Genomic DNA, 22,332 nt, shown 5'->3' on the forward strand with positions numbered 1-22,332 from the left:
ATAAAACCATCATATATCTATTATTACTATATATCGGCCACGTCCATGTATTATATTGGCTAAAACGCCGCCAACAACAGAACCATCATCTATATATTATGTCTATATATCGGCCATGTCCATGTATTATAGCTTTCGTGACTGCAGGAATTCATATTCTTTTGTTCTTTCGGTAAAGTCACGTAGGTAGAAAAAAAACAATAGATCACGACGTTTCGATCGCAACACAAGCGACCATCTTCAGGTGTGAAACAAACACAGGAGGACTGCTGACGTAGGAGAAAGAGCCGCTGCAACAAGAGGTTATATAGGATATTGGTGGGCCCAACCCACTGATAAGTGGGTGGAGCTAGAGAAGGAATTTGTACATAAATGTAAATGTGGGAGATTAGCATGTCAACGTGAGACGGCCCAATGTCAGAGAGCCGGGCAACAGGAACAAAAACCCCTAAGAGCAAGAGGTACACATGATGAGAGACACACAGAGAGTCGGAATAACAGCTGACATAGGCTGGTAGGAGGGAAACATCACAGTCAGTTAAGAATTTACTTGGTTAATAACGTTCTTCCAATGATTGCTCAGTTTGCACCCATCTCGGTTGAAGTTGTCTGTGTTTATATATCTGGATGGCTTCATGAGCAAATCTCTGAAGGTAGCCGGTAGGTTTGCAGAGTAACTCCGTCTTGGAAAAATCAATTTCGTGAGCCCACAGCGTTAAAACAATGATCGGCAATGGCAGAGGTATTGGTCCTACCGTGTTTCAGATCTGCCTTGTGTTCACGAACACGGTCCGAGACATGTCATTTCGTTTCCCCAATGTAACTGCTGCCACAACCATGACTCCGTTTCTAGACAACAGGGTATTGCATGTCAGGAATCACATCCTTTACAGATGGGATTAAATCACACACACAAACTGACACACACTGACACACAGAGGATTCATAATGGTTCTCTCTCTCTCTCAGGGGATTCATAATAGCTCTCTCTTTCTCAGTGGATTAATAATGGCTGTGTCTCTCTGGGGATTCGCAATGGTTAAGACGGAGACATCGAGATGCTGGGTTTCCAGCTCTGGGTCCATGTGTATCAGCATCTCCTTTGGCCGCGCGTCTCTTCAAGGAGGGTCCTGGCGGCATGGCCTCGCAGGGACAATCAGAACACCCAAGGCAACGAAATCAACAGGACGTAGCAACCAAAGACAGCCCGGTCAAGACGGGGAAACGTTTTAATGTTTGCATTCACGCTCACGAGCATCCCGGCGGAAGCGGCGAGAAGAAGCGATTCACAGACCGCCCTTAAAAGCTGGGGGCTATGATCAAGCGCTTGGAGCCAACGGAGAAAAACAAAAAACGGGGGGTCCAAATTGGTCAACGGTGGCTTCCACCTAATACAGGTTTTGTCAACCCCTTATCAGTGACTACACTCAGACCTGTCAACCCCCTATCAATGCCTACACCCAGACCGGTCAATCTCTAATCAATGGCTACACCCAGACCTGTCAACCCCTTATCAGTGCCTACACCCAGACCTGTCAATCTCTAATCAATGCCTACACCCAGACCTGTCAATCTCTAATCAATGCCTACACCCAGACCTGTCAATCTCTAATCAATGCCTACACCCAGACCTGTCAACCCCTTATCAGTGCCTACACCCAGACCTGTCAATCTATAATCAATGCCTACACCCAGTCCGTCAATCTCTAATCAATGCCTACACCCAGATCTGTCAATCTCTAATCAATGCCTAAACCCAGACCTGTCAACCCCTTATCAGTGCCTACACCCAGACCTGTCAATCCCTATTCAGTGCCTACACCCAGACCTGTCAACCCCTAATCATACAAACTCCACTCACTCTCACTGTAGAATAGGGGGAGATATAACAGGGGGAGATTATACAAATTATCAGACAAGCTACTTCACGTGACTTTCAGCCACGGATTATTCAATGCGCATAACTGTAGTTTGCGGCTACATGAACCAACTGTTCGATCAATAAAACACAGACACAAGACCGTGTATTATTAGGCCCGCCCTAGACTCACTGGACGTGTGCGACCCACTCGGCCCAAACTCAGTCCGGTGGTCGTCTGGACCTTCATTGGTGTCTACGCCTTGGTAATTGAGACGTTAACTACCTTACCTAATATACAGGAGGTCGTGGTTGTAATTACTGGTAAAAGCATCTCAGTGTCTTGGGGTTCCCTCCCAGTTTCTTGCGTTTCTCTCCCGGCTTCCAGAGGGGCTCTGCGTCGTTCTGCTGGGCTCGCCCCGCATCGCCTCCTTCACCCGCGCGGGCAGCGACTCGAAGAGCTCTTCCTCCACCACCAGCCCCCTGCGCCTCAGCTCCGCGCACTCCCCCAGCTCGGCCGGCAGCTCCGTCAGCCGGTTCCCCACCAGCTCCAACCTGCGCAGCCTCCTCAGCCTCCCCACCAGGCCGCTGAGTTCGCACAGCTCGTTGTTGGCGAGCGCCAGCGTCCGCAATCCCTCGCACCGGAACAACTCATCGGGCAGACGCCGCAGGGCGTTGCCCGACAGAAGGAGGGTGCTCAGCTGAGTCAGCAGCCACATGTCGGGCGGCAGGGCAGCGATGGCGTTGCGGCTCAGGTCGAGGACGCGCAGGCCGTGCAGGCGGAGCAGCCCCGCGGGCAGCTCGCCCTCGATGAGATTCCCGTCGAGGAAGAGCGAGCGCAGGGCCGGCGACCCCGCCCCCGCCGCGAACCGTGGGATGCTCACGAGGGCGTTGTCCGAAAGGCGCAGGACGGCGAGGCGCTCCCAGGCGGCCGCCGGCAGCGACGCGTCATCGCCGTCGCCCAGCGAGCGGAGGCCGTTGCGGGACAGGTCGAGGTCGCTCAAGCGTCCCAGCGCCAGCAGGGGCCGCGGAAGCTCGGCGGGCTCCAGGCCGCAGCGCGTCAGCCGCAGCGTCTCCAAGCCGCGCAGCTTGCTCAGGGGCGCCGGCGACTCGAGGCGCACGCCGCCGTTGTCGAGGGCGAACGCGCGCAGGCCGCCGCCAGCGACGGCGGCCAGGCCGGGCGGGAGGCGGGCGACGCTTGTCGTCAGGCGCAGGCCCCGCAGGCGCCTGAGGCCGCCCAGCGGCTTAAGGAGCGCGGGCGTCAGGGGCCCCTCCAGGAACAGCTCCTCCAGGTGGCGCATTTCACGCAGCCAGCCCGGGACCTCCGCCTTGACCGCAAACTTCACCTGCAAGAGGGCGCGGGGGGGGGGGGCGGACGCCGCGAACGGCAACGGTGAATATCGGTCCCCGACACTGCGACTTAAATACATTTGGTGGGGGAGGTGACTTTTTGGTGATGTCACGGCCGGGTCAGTGGAGCCGAATGGACCGCTCCGACCGACCCACCCTCGCGCCCGCCCGCCCATCCACCCACCCACGCACCTCCAACTGGTGCAGCTCCTCACTGAGGAAGGCGAGTGCGCGATTGTCGACGCTCACGGTGCAGTTCAGCAGCCGGAGTTGGTGCAGGTTCACCAACTGCACCACCGCCGCCCCCAGCGTCACCCCGTGCATCGAGTCCAGCGTCAGCACCTTCGGTGGGGGATTGGGTATGAGGGTGAGTGAGTTGGTGGGTGAGTGGGTGAGTGGGTGTGTGGGTCAGTGGGTATGTGGGTGAGTTGGTTGGGCGAGTGGGTGAGTTGGTAGACGAGTGGATGTGTGGGTGAGTGAGTTGGTGGGTGAGTGGGTGTGTGAGTTGGTGGGTGTATGGGTGAGTGGATGGGTGTGTGGGTGAGTGGGTTAGTGAGTGAGTGGGTGTGTGGGTGGGTGTGTGCGTGGGTGGGTGTATTGGCGAGTGAGTGGGTGAGTGAGCAAGTGGGTGGGTGTGTGCGCGAGTGGTTGGATGGGTGTGTGGGTGAGTTGGTGGGTCAGTGGGTGTGTGAGTTGGTGGGTGTATGGGTGAGTGAGTGGGTGTGTGGGTGAGTGGGTTGGTGAGTGAGTGAGTGGGTGTGTGGGTGGGTGTGTGGTCCGGCAAAACAACCCCCTACCTCCTCGCGGTGCCGGACGGGCAACTCTGTCGTGGACAGTGCTGTGCGGGGAGATCCAATTTTGATTGGCTCCTCCCCTCATGGCATATGTGTCCACCACAGGGGCTAAACAGGGGCTCTGGACGGGTGCGAGGGGCTGGTAACCCCTCCACCTTCAATTAATTACCACGAAACCACGAATTAAACTGAAATATGTAACTAATAAGCTTGTGCCGGAGGCCCCGGGGGGCCAGGCGTCTATGACGTCTCCTGGCCAAACCCCAATTGGCGGAGCCAGGAGATTAAATACCTACCCTCGGGGCTACTCCAGAAACAACGAAAAGCCACTACGGGTGGCCACGTGGAATGTTCGAACGCTCACTGCAGAGGAGAGGCTGCCACTCCTCTGTCGGGAGCTGGACCGGTACCGCCTGGATCTATGCGGCATTCAGGAGGTCCGGTGGACCGGCTCTGGCTCCTGCCACCATGAGGGGTGGACAGTCCTCTACTCGGGGCAGCAGACTGCCAAACAACAGGGTGTGGGTCTTCTTTTGAACAAAAGAATGAAGGGGGCGTGGGAGCGTGGCGGTGAGGTGTGGGAAGCTGTAAGCCCCAGGCTACTTTGGGCTCGCCTTCCCATCAACCGGAGGCGAGGAATGGTGTTCGTGGTTACTTATGCCCCCACCGAAGATGAACATCCGTAGAGGGATGCAGGCAAAGCCGATGAGTCAGATGCCTTCTATGACCTCCTGTCACAGGTGCTGGCTAAAGTGGCCCCTCGAGATAGAGTCATCATGTTGGGTGACTTCAATGCCCGAGTTGGTCATGATACTGGCACCTGGTCTGGAGTGATTGGAGGGCATGGGCCAGATCAGCTCAATAACAACGGTAGGAGGCTGCTAGATTTTTGTGCAGCCCATGGGCTTGTAATTACCAACACGCTGTTCCGGCATCGGCGCATCCACACAACATCATGGATGTATGCCGGGTCCAAGCAAGAACATCTGCTGGACTACATAGTGACGGACCAGCGAATGCGAGCCCATGTCCTTGACACCAGGACCTACCGTGGAGCTGATCTGCCCTCTGACCATCGACTAGTCATCTGTAAGATGCGCCTGCCATTCTTCCACTCCGGTGGTGGGTGTACACCCAGGACCCCATTCCAACATAAAGTGGCCTGGTCTCAGTTATCTGATGAAAGTTGCAAGCAAGAATTTCATCATCGCTTGCGGCTGGGATTGGCATCGTCCCCGACTCCTCCTGATGTCGAGGGTAAATGGGCGAGGTTTAGGACTGTGACTCATGCAGCTGCAATGGCTGCTTTGGGTACGCGGTCCAGACCTCCCCAGAGACCCTGGCTGACAGAGGAGGTGTTCAGGATGGTTGAGAAAAAGCGACAGGCCCACTGTCATCGGCTACAGAATCCCACGTCAGAGAATGAGGAGGCTTACCGCAGCCTTCGCTCGGAGGTTCGGAGAGCCGTGAGGCGCTGCAAGGATGGGTGGTGGTCGCGGGTTGCTGAGGAGATGGAGTCTGCCTCAGTGGCCCGTGATCACAAATCTCTATTTAACTCCATCAAAAAAGTAACCTGCAGCGCCACACCTATTACCATCATTAGGGGAAAAAACGGTGATCCAATCTCCGACCCCCAGGAACAGGTTCGCAGATTTGCTGAGCATTTCTGTGAGGTCCTGGGGGAGGGAAAATCCCTCAGCCAGGAAAACATCGTGGCACAAAGTGAGGATGACCCTGCTGAGGCTGCGGTGCCTCAAATATTGGAAGAAGTCACCCCCTGTGAGTGGCTGGCTGAGGTGCCATCTGCTGAGGAAGTATTGAAGGCGATCCGGAGTCTGAGACCAGGAAAGGCAGCGGGCAGAGATGATCTCCCAAGCGAAATGCTGAGGGAGGGTGGCGTTTGTGCACAGACTGCCCTATATGACATCATAACAACAGTCTGGACCACTGGACGGGTTCCGCAGGATTGGAAGGATGCCCTGGTGGTCCCCCTTTTTAAGAAGGGGGACCGCACGGACTGTAACAACTTCAGGGGCATCTCACTCCTCAGTGTGCCGGGAAAGGTCCTGGCAAGGATTATTCAGCATCGCCTTGCCAGGCACGCTGAGGAGAGGCTTGTGGAGCCCCAATGCGGTTTCAGGAAAGGGCGGTCCTGCACAGATGCCATATTTTCTGTCCGTCTGCTACAGCAGAGGTGTAGGGAATTCCAACAAGACCTACATCTCTGCTTTATTGACCTGGTCAAGGCCTATGATACCATCAGTAGGCCTGGGCTCTGGGTCGTTCTTCGTGCTTTTGGAGTACCTGACCCTCTGCTCACGATCATTAAGGACCTTCATGATGGTGAGCGGGCTCGGGTAAAACTACGTGGCCGGGAGTCAGAGCCATTCCCTGTACACCTTGGGGTGCGACAGGGATGTCCTCTGGCTCCCACATTATTTAACATCTATTTTGACCACGTAGTTCGTGAAGCCTTCAATAGCTGTACCGGGGGAATCTCTATATGGTACAGATATAATGGGAGGCTAATCGATGCCCGGGTGCGGTCAAGGGATGGCTCCCTATTGCTCAACCACGTTATGTATGCTGATGATTTGGTAATAGCTGCTCAGTCAGAGGAGGAGTTGGAGACGCTGCTGCTGAGACTGGAGCGTGCCACTAAGAGGTGGGGCCTTACCATCAGCCCCACCAAAACTAAGCACCTGCCTGGGTATTTTGTACCATCGGACACTCCACCCCCACAACTCCCAATCGGTGATGGGGCAGTTGTGGAGAGAGTGGAGAGTTTCCCATACCTGGGCAGTGTGCTTATGACTGGCTCCAGTTTAACAGCAGAGGTCTCACTCCGAATCAGTCGAGCGGCAATATCTTTTCATCGGTTGCGTAACGCTGTGTGGAAGCTACCTGGTCTGTCGCTCCGCACTAAGCTTCAGGTCTTCTCGGCCACGGTCATTCCCTCCCTTCTCTACGCTTGCGAAACGTGGACCCCCCTAATGGAACATCTTCGCCGGTTAGAAACATTTAGGCTGGCCTGCCTACGATCCATCCTGGGTTTAACCAGACTGGATTGTGTGAGGAGCTCACAAATCCTTGAAAGATCTGGGCAGGGTCCCATCGGTGAGCTCCTCCGGCAGGCAAGGCTGCGATGGCTGGGTCATGTAGCCCGCATGCCCAGCCACCGCATGCCGAAACAGCTTTTGTTTGGCCGGATTGAGGGGGCTAAGCGGGCGCGGCACGGGCTAGAGAAGAGATGGAGCGATGTGGTACAGGAGGACGTGGAGCTGAGTGGACTTGCCGATGACTGGTACCAGCGGTGTCAAGATCGGCCTCTGTGGAGGAGGCTCGTGAAGGATGCTACTGGGCAGTTGGAGGCAGTCGCCCTCCAACAACAACGGAGGGCGGAGGAGCGACGCTCAGAACAACGAGCGGAGCGCCGGGTGGCTAAAGCACAGCAGGTTGGCACAGTAGGGGGCACAGGTGGTGCATCAGCCAGTCATCTCAGTCAGTCGACCCGTGGCACCTGGGTCTGCCCAGTGACCTCCTGCCAGCGGGCGTTCGACACTTCACGTGGCCTCACGGTGCACATAGCCTGGCACAAGCGTCGTGGTGACGTCACCGCCACTTAGTGGCGAATGGCGGTTGTTGTTGTTGTGCGTGGGTGGGTGTGTTGGCAAGCGAGTGGGTGAGTGAGCAAGTGGGTGGTTGTGTGCGAGAGTGGTTGGGTGGGTGTGTGGGCGAGTTGGTGGGTAAGTGGGTGTCTGGGTGAGTGAATTGGTGGGTGAGTGAGCAGGTGGGTGGGTGGGTGGGTGCATGGGTGTGTCCACGGGCACCTGTATCTGAGTGAGGCGGTATGTGTCCACTGGCACCGCTGCCAGCTTACAGAGGCGTAGCTCGCTCTCGCCCTGCGCGTTGATCTCCAGCAGCCCCGTCAGATGCGACAGGGTCCACACTTGATCCACGTTGACCTGCCTCAGCTTATTTTCGCTCACCTGCAGCAGCAGCAGCAACAGCACCAGCAGCCAAGCGTGGATGGATTTTATTTGTTTCAGCAGTGAGGGCCCAATGAGCCGTACCGCCCCATGTTATACATATGTAGTGAGCAACTTCCGAGACACATCGCGTAGAGGCCTTCTTATTTATTCTCACACTGGACGATATGTATATGTAAACGTCTCTACGTAGCTACACAACCCCATCGTCGGCGTTCAACTACACAGTTACTTGACTTAGCGCATCGACGGCGACAATGAGAGCCCTGCAGAAGATCGACGACGTGGCAGGACGGCAAAGAGAGATAACGGCGAGCGGCGACGCAGCCAGGACTCAGGACCCCCTCATGTACACCCCGGTGCGGCCAAGCCCCGCCTCCGGCCACGCCCCCTTCCAGAATCTTCAAGCAGGTTCCCGGAGCTTGCGGTCTGACTCAGCCTTTGACCTTTACCACCGATACGCACCCCCCCCCCCCCCCTTATAATTAGTCATTACAAAACTTGCCCATAACTGCGATTACCCCTCCAGGCCGACAGGTGACACCCTGTCATTACACATAGACTAACACGGCCCATAGACTCAGAGACCCAAAGACTCAACATCCCCCCGTATAGCCTCGATGGACTGTTGGGGCAAGTGCTGTTAGCGAGCACCGATGCAGGCCGGGCCAGAACGGCACACGAGGGGGTGGGTGGCCAGCACCACGCTCACCACACAGAGACCCACAGTTTGTTGTCCTAACCCCGCATCTCCGATCAGCTCGGTCGGCTCCGTCCAGTGTACGGCGTGCGTGAAGCGCACAGCGTGCTCTGCGAGCGGCTTCTCCTCACCTCGGACAGGAAGACGGAGAACTTGGATGCGTAGCAGGGGTCGTACTTGTCCACTAGGTGCAGGAGGAAGGCGAAGTCGTTGCGTACGTCCGGAATGTCATCCACCCCCGTCTCCTGGCGCGTCTCCGCGAAGCTGTACTCCTTGAGCCTGCAGTGTCAGCGCCCCCCCCCCACCCCCCAGCACAGAGAACTCAGCGTCCGTCGACCCTCGTCCCGACGCGGAAGATCTTCCACGAAGCCACTAGTAAAACGTTACGTTTAGATCTTCGTAGCAGTGTCGCCGTCCGCGCTAACCGCGTCTCCACGATCGCCGAAAAGCCCGTAGGCCAAAGCCAGAAGGCTGCCGGACGGCGATCCGGTGCCACACAACCGCTCTGCGGCAGCACCGCCGCCCCCCCCCCCCTCTCACCTGCAGGTCATCACCCAGTAGACGACGTAGGCACAGGTGAGCGCGTAAACGCACATCGTGGTCGCGTAGGCCATCCACATCATGCGGAAGATGCGCCACAGCCCGTGGACGCAGTAGAAGTTCCCGTAGCCCGTGATGTACTCGCCTTCCACGCAGTGGATGTGGTAGCGCATATTGGGGCAGGCGTAGCCGGTGTACGCGAGCACCACCAGCGCCTGCAGCAAGCGGGCCGCCGTCTGCAACACGTATATCCTGTGGAGCCCGCCGCCCGCCTCCGTGTGAGCGCGGAGTTTCTTCACCTTCTCGAAGAGAGCCTTAGCCTGCTCGCCCTCCTTCTTGTCCAGGATGCGATCATCCGATGGCGTCCGCCGGTCCTCGCTCTGCCCTGGGGGGGACCGGTCGGGTGGTGCGGGCTCGCCGGGGTCGACAAACTGGACGGAGGGCCGGGGCGGTCCCGGCGGAGACTCAGGAGGCAGCTTCTCCATGGGGATTTCGCCGGATCTCGGGTCGCTGCGTACGTGGGATTGCGTGGACATCGGGCAACGCGTCATGACGCAGAGAAGCACAGAGACCCATAGAGACTCACAGAGACCCTTAGAGACTCAGAGACCCATAGAGACTCACAGAGACCCGCAGAGACCCACAGAGACCCATAGAGACTCACAGAGACCCATAGAGACTCAGCGACCCATAGAGACTCAATGAGACCCATAGAGACTCACAGAGACCCATGGAGACTCACAGAGATCCTTAGAGACTCAGAGACCCATAGAGACTCACAGAGACCCACAGAGACCCACAGAGACCCATAGAGACCCACAGAGACCCATAGAGACTCACAGATACCCGCAGAGACCCATCGAGACTCACAGAGACCCGTAGAGACCCACAAAGACCCATACAGACTCACAGACACCCACATCATTACGCACATACACACGCACACAAAGATCCCCTGTATAGCCTTAACAGACTGTAGGGGCAAGTGCTGTTAGCGAGCACTTATGAAGGCTGGAATTGTACAAGAGGGGGTGGGTGGCCAGCACCACGCCTGGTCGCCTTTGTCTCCCCAGTGGCGATGTTTACCAGGTACTCATTTGAGACCGAGTCGACCTAGGGGAGGCCCAGAACTGGTTCAGATAATCGTCGCTGGTCTTGGCCGTGAGCGGGAATCGAACCTGGGTCGCCGGGTTCATAGCGCAGGTCGCTAACCGCTTCACTACCGCTCCCCACAAAAACAAAACAAAGATCCCCCGTATAGCCTTAACAGACTGTAGGGGCAAGTGCTGTTAGCGAGCACCTATGAAGGCTGGAACGGTATACGAGGGGGTGGGCAGCCAGCACGACGCCCGACCGCCTTTGTCTCCGCAGTGGCAATGTTTTTATTCACCACACCAGGTACTCATTTGAGGCTGAGTCGACCTAGGGGAGGCCCAGGACCGGTTCAGATAATCGTCACTGGTGTTAGCCATGAGCGGGAATTGAACCCGGGTCGCCAGGTTCATACCACAGCAGCGCGCTAACCGCTATACTACCGCTCCCCACACACACGTCACACACACACGCACACCGCCAACCGTAAGCCAAACCGGTTATGAAAAGCAGGGGGATAGAGATATGTGTGAATGGGCTCGCTGCCCCAAACCCACGCGGGGTCCCCCTGCAGGGAGAAAGGGGAACTTTTTAGGTTTTTTTTACTTAAGGGGGGAAGGAATGACAAAGGCAAGAGAGGGGATAATAATAACCAGGAAGGAGCCGTGGGCCGTCTCTCCGTCAGCCCCCTTCTGACCTGCAGCTCCCCGCCGTGGCGGGCAGCGACGGCCGCAACGCCGCCGCCGTTGTTGCCACCCCATCAAGCGCGGCCTCGTGGACGGCGTGCGTGGTCCACTGCGAATCCATGCACTTGCCCAGCACGGACACAAAGTGCTCAATCTTGGAGCTCGTCTCCGGGAACCTGAACCAGAAGTTTCTGGTGGCCGTCAGGACGAGCGTGTGCAGCACCACGAGGTGCGGGAAGTACTTGCTGATCCACAGCACCGCGTTGTCGTAGCAGAACTGGTTGATCAACCGGTACTGGTACTGGTCGAAGCCGGTCTGGGCGAGTGTGGGAACGCACGCAGAAGGGCAAAGTGAACTGGCGTGGCGGTGATATCGCATGCCCCTCCCTTGCAGGGTGACAGAGCTGGCTCAAATCTGGCTTTCGCCTGATGATGCCGGTTGTAATTACAGGCAAAACGTCACCGTACTCAAGATCGTCAATGTTGTGGCTTTGCTCTCCAACACACTGGTGTGCTGTACTAGGATATTACACTATACACTACACTATACACTACACTATATATTACACTATACATTACACTATCACGTACATTACAATATACACTACACTATAAATTACACTATACACTACACTACACTACTATACACTACACTATACATTACACTATACACTACACACCACATGTTATACTATACACTACACTATACATTACACTATACACTACACTATATATTACACTACACTATACATTACACTATACACTACACACCACATTATAGTATTCACTACACTATACATTACACTATACATTACACTACACTATACACTACACTATACATTACACTATACATTACACTACACTATACATTACACCACACGTTATACATTACACTACACTATACATTACACTATAATGTACATTACAATATACACTGCACTATACATTACACTATACACTACACTACTATAGACACTATACATTACAGTTTAACACGTAGGCTTTCGCGACCAATATTATTCTTAATAAAGGTTTTTGGGTTAGATCGCGTTTATTTTAATGTGTCGTAACCCTCCACCACCCGACACGGCCAATCAGCAAAAAAAAGTGTCACGTTGACAAAAGACAAATAATTCACTACTTTAGCCCACCGGTGTGTTGAAGAGTGAATCCACATTTACAGATTGAGTACGACGTTTCGCTGGTAAATACTTCCAGCATCATCGGGCAATTCGCCAGAATGGTAAAGCCCTCGCTTGCTCCCGGTTTTATATAGAGCAGAAGAGTGACGTCATCACTTAACTCATATCAGGTGCAGTGATTAGAGGCGGAGGGGGGGTATTGTAATTATATAATCGATTAGTAATCAGTCATTGGTTATGATTAGTAATGAGTTTGTAGATTAGTAATTCTTTAAATCAAAATGTAATGTGTATTATTTAATAATACGCTTCCAGGCCGCACTAAGCCGGTAGCTGTCAGAGCGATTAAAGTTATTCTTGTTCCTCTCAATTTCAATGGATTCTCTAATTAGTCTTTGCCAGTAATAATTAGTTTTACACACCACTGCAACATTGTCAAAATCAATTGAGTGTCCTTGTTGACAAGCATGTTCTGCCACTGCCGACAGTTGTGTTTGAGATAATTTAATATTTCTCTGATGTTCTTTTAGTCTTACGCTGATGTTACGTCCCGTCTGCCCAATGTAGCAGCTGCCACATGAACAATTAATCCGATATACACCTTCTGTTGATAGTTTAGGTAATGCGTCTTTAGTGCAAGATACTAGTTTTTGAATATTGTGTACTGTACCAAATCTTACTGTAATGTTTTGCTTTTGCAAAACACGGGCTAATTTGTCAGTTACTCCTGAGATATATGGAATTTTTATTGTTTTAACAATCTGGTCGCTTTCAGCAGTATTGCTTTGCGATCGTGATTTGGCATTCAATGCTCTGTTAATTTGAGCATTATTGTAGCCATTCTGTCGTAGTGCGTCTTTAACGTGTTTAATCTCTCTCACTAGACTCTCACCATCTGACACTGTTTTAGCCCGATGTATGAGCGTCTTGATAAGAGAGGATTTCTGAGCTGGATGATGATGTGATTCTGCATTCAGATAGGCATCAGTGTGCGTTTGCTTTCTGTAAACGCTGTGTGTTATTTTACCGTTTAGGCCATGTCCAAGCAAAATATCTAGGAATGGGAGTGTGTTATTCACCTCCATTTCCATGGTGAACTGGATGGCCGGGTTTTGTGCATTGAGATGATTTAGAAAATCATTAAGTGTATCTTTACCATGTGGCCAGACAACCAAAGTGTCATCCACATATCTAAACCAAAAGGATGGTTTTAATGTGCTCGAGGCAAGTGCTCTTATTTCAAAGTTTTCCATGTACAAATTTGCTATAGCAGGGGATAAAGGAGAACCCATTACTGCTCCTTCTTTTTGTTTAAAGAAATCCCCTCTCCATAAGAAGTAAGTGTTATTTAAACAATGGCCAGCAAGTTTCGGAATATCTTTTGGTAAACCGGTTTTCTTTACTAGTGTATCAAGTAATTTAAGCGATTCGTCCACTGGAACCTTAGTGAATAGAGAAATCACATCAAAACTTACCAGAATATCATCAGGAGTAAGTTTAATATCTTTAATCACATTCACAAGATGTTCTGAATTTTTTATGAATGAAGATGTCTTACCGATGTAGGGCTGTATTTGTTTGGTTATATATTTTGCTAATTGATATGTGGCAGAGCCAATTGTACTGACTATGGGTCGTAATGGGATGCCGATTTTATGAATCTTTGGTAGCCCATAGAGTCTAGGTGGTTTTGAGGCCCTTGGCTTAATTAGGTATTGCTCATTTTTAGGGATTAATGAATTTGCAATTATTGCAGTGGTCTTACGTTCTAAAGTATTAGTTGGATCTCGTTTAATTTTAATGTAAGTACTTTCCTCTAGTAAATTTCTAATTTTATTATCATAATCGGCTCGTGACATCACTACAGTAGTGCGGCCTTTATCAGCTGCTAGGATTTGGATATCCTTATTTACACGAGCTCTCTTAAGGCTTTTGCCGTTACCCCACGCACAATTCCAGTGGATGAGATAATTGCTGAGTAAGAATCAGCAGTTAGACTCCTTCCACATAATGAGGCAGAGATAACTAGACATGAGGTTGCTAAAATAATTGAGAATAGCAAAGTTCCAAAAGTAAATATTAGCTCTACCAGCGAAACGTCACAGTACTCAAACTGTAAATGTGGATTCACTCTTCAACACACCGGTGGGCTAAAGTAGTGAATTATTTGTCTTTTGTCAACGTGACACTTTTTTTTTGCTGATTGGCCGTGTCGGGTGGTGGAGGGTTACGACACATTTATAAATAAACGCGATCTAACCCAAAAACCTTTATTATGAACTATACATTACACTATACACTACACTATACATGACACTATTCCTCGGGCAACTGTCGGTGGCGCAGCCGGCCTTTCCGCTGGCAACCAGCGGTTCCCCCCCTGCACGGTGGTGCCGAGCCGGCCCGAGGGGGACCCTCACTCACCCTGTGGGCCCTGGGGTTGGCCACGAGGTCCCTCAGCACGGTCTCGTTCCACTCCTTCAGATCCACGTCGAAGCCGCTCGGCACCGGCACACACAGGATGCGCTCGTTCATGTTCTGGGCAGAGGCGGGGGAAGTGGGTACCGCGTGACCATGACGAGCGGTCGTCATGGTCACGTGACGCCGTGTGGTCTCCTGGAGGACGCCGCTCCACGCAGGTGGTTCACTTTGCGCGATTTCCGGTGTGTACGGGGGGGGGGGGGCAACCCATATCGACCCAAGATTCGCTCTCTTTGAGTTAGCTCGCACGCAGAGTTGGAACCCACGACCTCCTGCGTGCCAGCCGAGGTAGTAAACATCTCGCGGCCACCGTGCTGATGAGACATACGCAGAGTCCGAATATGCAGCAGGGGTCGGGGATGGAACCTGTGACCTCCTACATACCAGGCGAGGTCGTCAATATCTCCCGGCCACCGTGGCGCGATGTTATACAATATCCATGAGCAAGGCGGCGACATTGATGTGCGTGGGGGGGCTCTCTGGAGCGTTGTTGGAACGACGCACCTGCAGCATCACGGCAAAGATGCCGATCATGAACATGGGCACGGAGAGCATGTCGCACAACACGTCCCACCAGGGCTGAAGGATCTTGAGGTCCTGGTGACCCTCCAATGAGAAGGAGGAGGTCAGGGCTCCGATGGGAATCATGACTCGGGCCGAGACTGCACACAAGCATACATCAGGCGCGCAAAAACACGCACACAGAGACACTCGCACAGAGGCGCGCACACAGAGACACACACACATAGACACACACACAGAGACACACACACAGAGACACACACACAGAGACACGCACACAGAGACACATACACAGAGACACACACAGAGACACACACGCAGACATCAGGCGCGCAGAAACACACACACAGAGACACGCACACAGAAACACACACACAGAAACACACACAGAGACACACACAGAGACACGCGCACAGAGACACACACACAGGCAACAAAGACACACACAGAGACACGCACACAGGCAACAGAGACACACACACAGAGACACGCACACAGAGACACGCACACAGACACACACAACAACAACAACCGCCATTCGCCACTAAGTGGCGGTGACGTCACCACGACGCTTGTGCCAGGCTATGTGCACCCTGAGGCCACGTGAAGTGTCGAACGCCCGCTGGCAAGAGGTCACGGGGCAGACCCAGGTGCCACGGGTCGACTGACTGAGATGACTGGCTGATGCACCACCTGTGCCCCCTACTGTGCCAACCTGCTGTGCTTTAGCCACCCGGCGCTCCGCTCGCTGTTGTGAGCGTCGCTCCTCCGCCCTCCGTTGTTGTTGGAGGGCGACTGCCTCCCATTACGACCCATAGTCAGTACAATTGGCTCTGCCACATATCAATTAGCAAAATATATAACCAAACAAATACAGCCCTACATCGGTAAGACATCTTCATTCATAAAAAATTCAGAACATCTTGTGAATGTGATTAAAGATATTAAACTTACTCCTGATGATATTCTGGTAAGCTTTGATGTGATTTCTCTATTCACTAAGGTTCCAGTGGACGAATCGCTTAAATTACTTGATACACTAGTAACGAATACCGGTTTACAAAAAGATATTCCGAAACTTGCTGGCCATTGCTTAAATAACACTTACTTCTTATGGAGAGGGGATTTCTTTAAACAAAAGGAAGGAGCAGCAATGGGTTCTCCTTTATCCCCTGCTATAGCAAATTTGTACATGGAAAACTTTGAAATAAGAGCACTTGCCTCGAGCACATTAAAACCATCCTTTTGGTTTAGGTATGTGGATGACACTTTGGTTGTCTGGCCACATGGTAAAGATACACTTAATGATTTTCTAAATCATCTCAATGCACAAAACCCGGCCATCCAGTTCACCATGGAAATGGAGGTGAATAACACACTCCCATTCCTAGATATTTTGCTTGGACATGGCCTAAACGGTAAAATAACACACAGCGTTTACAGAAAGCAAACGCACACTGATGCCTATCTGAATGCAGAATCACATCATCATCCAGCTCAAAAATCCTCTCTTATCAAGACGCTCGTACATCGGGCAAAAACCGTGTCAGATGGTGAGAGTCTAGTGAGAGAGATTAAACACGTTAAAGACGCACTACGACAGAATGGCTACAATAATGCTCAAATTAACAGAGCACTGAATGCCAAATCACGATCGCAAAGCAATACTACTGAAAGCGACCAGATTGTTAAAACAATAAAAATTCCATATATCTCAGGAGTAACTGACAAATTAGCCCGCGTTTTGCAAAAGCAAAACATTACAGTAAGATTTGGTATAGTACACAAAATTCAAAAACTAGTATCTTGCACTAAAGACGCATTACCTAAACTATCAACAGAAGGTGTATATCGGATTAATTGTTCATGTGGCAGCTGCTACATTGGGCAGACGGGACGTAACATCAGCGTAAGACTAAAAGAACATCAGAGAAATATTAAATTATCTCAAACACAACTGTCGGCTGTGGCAGAACATGCTTGTCAACAAGGACACTCAATTGATTTTGACAATGTTGCAGTGGTGTGTAAAACTAATTATTACTGGCAAAGACTAATTAGAGAATCCATTGAAATTGAGAGGAACAAGAATAACTTTAATCGCTCTGACAGCTACCGGCTTAGTGCGGCCTGGAAGCGTATTATTAAATAATACACATTACATTTTGATTTAAAGAATTACTAATCTACAACTCATTACTAATCATAACCAATGACTGATTACTAATCGATTATATAATTACATTACCCCCCCCTCCGCCTCTAATCACTGCACCTGATGAGTTAAGTGATGACGTCACTCTTCTGCTCTATATAAAACCGGGAGCAAGCGAGGGCTTTACCATTCTGGCGAATTGCCCGATGATGCTGGAAGTATTTACCAGCGAAACGTCGTACTCAAACTGTAAATGTGGATTAACTCTTCAACACACCGGGGGGCTGAAGTAGTGAATTATTTGTCTTTTGTCAACGTGACACTTTTCTTTGCTGATTGGCCGTGTCGGGTGGTGGAGGGTTACGACACATTTATAAATAAACGCGATCTAAACCAAAAACCTTTATTATGAATAATATTGGTCGCGAAAGCCTACGTGTTAAACTGAAGGGAGGGAATGACCGTGGCCGAGAAGACCTGAAGCTTAGTGCGGAGCGACAGACCAGGTAGCTTCCACACAGCGTTACGCAACCGATGAAAAGATATTGCCGCTCGACTGATTCGGAGTGAGACCTCTGCTGTTAAACTGGAGCCAGTCATAAGCACACTGCCCAGGTATGGGAAACTCTCCACTCTCTCCACAACTGCCCCATCACCGATTGGGAGTTGTGGGGGTGGAGTGTCCGATGGTACAAAATACCCAGGCAGGTGCTTAGTTTTGGTGGGGCTGATGGTAAGGCCCGACCTCTTAGTGGCACGCTCCAGTCTCAGCAGCAGCGTCTCCAACTCCTCCTCTGACTGAGCAGCTATTACCAAGTCATCAGCATACATAACGTGGTTGAGCAATAGGGAGCCATCCCTTGACCGCACCCGGGCATCGATTAGCCTCCCATTATATCTGTACCATATGGAGATTCCCCCGGTACAGCTATTGAAGGCTTCATGAACTACGTGGTCAAAATAGATGTTAAATAATGTGGGAGCCAGAGGACATCCCTGTCGCACCCCAAGGTGTACAGGGAATGGCTCTGACTCCCGGCCACGTAGTTTTACCCGGGCCCGCTCACCATCATGAAGGTCCTTAATGATCGTGAGCAGAGGGTCAGGTACTCCAAAAGCACGAAGAACGACCCAGAGCCCAGGCCTACTGATGGTATCATAGGCCTTGACCAGGTCAATAAAGCAGAGATGTAGGTCTTGTTGGAATTCCCTACACCTCTGCTGTAGCAGACGGACAGAAAATATGGCATCTGTGCAGGACAGAGACACACACACACAGACACGCACACAGAGACGCGCACAGAGACACACACACAGAGACACAGAGACACACACACAGAGACACACACAGAGACACGCGCACAGAGACACACACACAGGCAACAAAGACGCACACAGAGACACCAACACAGGCAACAAAGACACACAGAGACACGCACACAGGCAACAGAGACACACACAGAGACACGCACACAGAGACACTCGCACACAGAGACATTCGCACACACACACAGGCAACAAAGACAAAGATCCCCCATATAGCCTTAACAGACTGCAGGGGCAAGTGCTGTTAGCGAGCACCTATGAAGGCCGGAACGGTACACGAGGGGGTGGGTGGCAAGCACCACGCCCGACCGCCTTTGTCTCCCTAGTGGCAATGTTTACACACCGCACCAGGTACTCATTTGAGGCTGAGTCGACCTAGGGGAGGCCCGGGACCGGTTCAGATAATTGTCACTGGTGTTGGCCGTGAGCGGGAATCGAACCCGGGTCGCCAGGTTCATAGCGCAGCGCGCTAACCGCTACACTATCGCTCCCCACAAGGCAACAAAGTCGCACACACAGACACGCTCACAGACACACACACAGAGACACACACAGAGACACACACAGAGGCAGACACACACACAGGCAACAAAGATGCACACAGAGACACAGACAGGCAGACACGCACACAGAGACACGCACACACAGAGACACATGCACACACAGGCAGACACACACAGAGGTGCACACAGAGACACACACACAGACACACGCACACAGAGACACACACACAGAGACACGCACACACAGAGACATACACACACGCACAGAAACACGCACACAGAGACACTCGCACAGAGACTCGCACAGAGACACACACACAGAGACACTCGCACAGAGACACACGCACACAGAGACACGCACACACAGAGACACACACACAGAGACACGCACAGAAACACGCACACAGAGACACTCGCACAGAGACTCGCACAGAGACGCGCACACAGAGACACACAGAGACACGCACACACAGACACACACAGAGACACACGCACACACAGAGACACACACACAGAGACACGCACAGAAACACGCACTCAGAGACACACACACAGACACACACACAGAGACACACACACAGAGACACACACACACAGAGACACACACACAGACACACACAGAGAAACACACACACAGAGACACACACAAAGAGACACACACACAGAGACAGACACACACACACAGACACACACACAGAGACACACACACAGAGACACACACACAGACACACACAGACACACACACATACACACAGACACAACACAAATGTCTCCCCGTGTAGTCTCCCTGACGGGCTGCGTGATGCTGACAGACACAGAGACACACAGACACACACAGACACACAGAGACAGAGACACACACAGAGACATACCCACACACAGAGACACACACACACAGACACACCCACACACATAGACACACACACAGAGACACACACACACAGACTCACACAGATACACACAGACACAGAGAAACACACACACAGACACACACAGACAGAGACACACACAGAGACAGACACAACACAAATGTCTCCCCGTGTAGTCTCCCTGACGGGCTGCGTGAGGCTTACAGAGACACAGAGAGACACACACACAGAGACACACACACAGAGACACACACAGAGACAACACAAATGTCTCCCCGTGTAGTCTCCCTGACGGGCTGCGTGAGGCTAACAGACACACACAGAGACACGCACACACAGAGACACACACACAGAGACACACACACACAGAGACACACACACACAGACACACACACAGAGACACAGAGACAGACACAACACAAATGTCTCCCCGTGTAGTCTCCCTAACGGGCTGCATGAGGCTTACAGACACACACACAGAGACACACACACACAGAGACAGACACACACAGACACACACAGAGACACACATACACAGATACACACACACAGAGACACACACACAGACACACACACAGAGACACGCACACACACAGACACACACACAGAGACACACACACAGAGACACACACACACACAGACACACACACAGAGACACACACACAGAGACACACACACAGAGACACACACACACACAGAGACACATACACAGACACACACAGACACAACACAAATGTCTCCCCGTGTAGTCTCCCTGACGGGCTGCGTGAGGCTTACACACACACAGAGACACACACAGAGACACACACACAGAGACACACACACACAGAAACACACACACACAGAGACACACACACAGAGACACACACACAGAGACACACACACAGAGACACACACACACACAGAGACACACACAGACACACAGACACAGAGACACACACACAGACACACACACAGACACAACACAAATGTCTCCCCGTGTAGTCTCCCTGACGGGCTGCGTGAGGCTGACAGAGCCCGCGCGTCTTTGTGGGCCTCAGGCTGTGAGGGCGAGAGGTCGGCTCCACTCTCTCACTCACCGCCCCCGTTGTGTCGCTCGCTCTAGTTCACGTTTTTGTTTTATTATAGTCGTAGTTGTTGATGTTACAGTATTAGTTATTATAGCAGTTCATGTTTTTATTACTATTGTAATTGTTTATATTATTGCTGTTGTAAGTTGTTGATGTTATTATTAGTGTTATAGTTACGATTGTAGATGTTATTGTTATTATAGTAGTAGTTATACTTATGATTATAGATGTGGTGGTGGTTGTTAGTCTCCTCAGAACACACAGCCGCCTTCTCCCGCCAAAACGCGACACTTTGGTGGTGGAGGGAGAGGGTCGTGGGCGAAACCAACACGGGCAGCGGGCGAGGGAGGGGTGAATGCTACCGGCAAACTTAAATTGTTTTAATTTAGGGGGGTACACAGCAAACCCAACCGTTCACTAACGCCAGCGAGCCCCTCTTGCTTCTTTTCGCTATGGATGAAATAATTAAACATCAAACAAATTCGCTACATTTATTCAGCGCGTCTTGAGTTTTGATGCTTTTCATACCCCTCCCCCTCTTCCGGGCTATGCTTGGTATAGTCTGAAACGCAGCAGCGCCTTATCTAGTCTATGCTATTTACCATGGGCCTTAATCGGGCTATGAAATAAAGTTCAATGTCACGTGCAATAGAGCTGACCAATTAAAAAAAACACCCACAAAATATCAACACCACGTGACTCGTGGTGGGAGGGGGGTTGCCATCTTGGTAAGGGAGAAGCCACCACACACCCCCCTACCCAAGATGACCGCCCAAACGTTGTTTGACTGGTTGTTGGGGAGAACCTCTGATAGCCAATAGCGACTATTAGGCGACTATTCACACTCGACTATTGCGGAGCTGTAGAAGCCCATCACGCTTTTACCCCGTCGTGGTCTTTGCGCAGGCAAAGTGAGTTCTCAGGCCCGTACGGGCGTACAGCCGTTTCAATACGGGCAAACAACAATACAAATCCGTGTCGATTTGTTTGTGTTTCTTCCTTGTGATGGGACTTGGTAGGATTAACGTTGAGATTTATAAGGGGCACGGGGTGATCAGTAAGGTCTGAATTGGTCTGTAATAAGGTAGGACACTGATAAAGGGTTGACAGTTGTGTAGTGTATAGTGTAGTATAATGTATAGGATGAACGTTGAGATTTATAAGGGGCACGGGGTGATCAGTAAGGTCTGAATTGGTCTGTAATAAGGTAGGGCACTGATAAGGGGTTGACAGCTGTGTAGTGTATAGTGTAGTA

General features: G+C 51.7%; 1 protein-coding gene across 1 annotated transcript; it reads right to left on the reverse strand.

Moving 5' to 3' along the window:
• Positions 1–1,211: 1,211 nt before the first annotated feature.
• On the reverse strand, positions 1,212–21,349 carry LOC116937311 (volume-regulated anion channel subunit LRRC8E-like). Its single transcript, XM_076062486.1, has 9 exons — positions 21,087–21,349; positions 15,137–15,294; positions 14,576–14,689; positions 11,021–11,325; positions 9,232–9,741; positions 8,823–8,970; positions 7,833–7,991; positions 3,401–3,550; positions 1,212–3,204 (listed from the first exon to the last, which is right to left on the reverse strand). The coding sequence occupies exons 2-9, from the start codon at positions 15,278–15,280 to the stop codon at positions 2,194–2,196; spliced, it is 2,541 nt and encodes an 846-aa protein (XP_075918601.1). The 5' UTR covers positions 15,281–15,294; positions 21,087–21,349; the 3' UTR covers positions 1,212–2,193.
• Between the last annotated feature and the right edge of the window lie 983 nt (positions 21,350–22,332).

The sequence above is a fragment of the Petromyzon marinus genome, unplaced genomic scaffold (assembly GCF_048934315.1).
Source record: "Petromyzon marinus isolate PM22_M1 ecotype Great Lakes invasive population unplaced genomic scaffold, UKy_Petmar_22M1.pri1.0 PM_G_Scaffold_62, whole genome shotgun sequence".
NCBI lineage: Eukaryota > Metazoa > Chordata > Hyperoartia > Petromyzontiformes > Petromyzontidae > Petromyzon > Petromyzon marinus.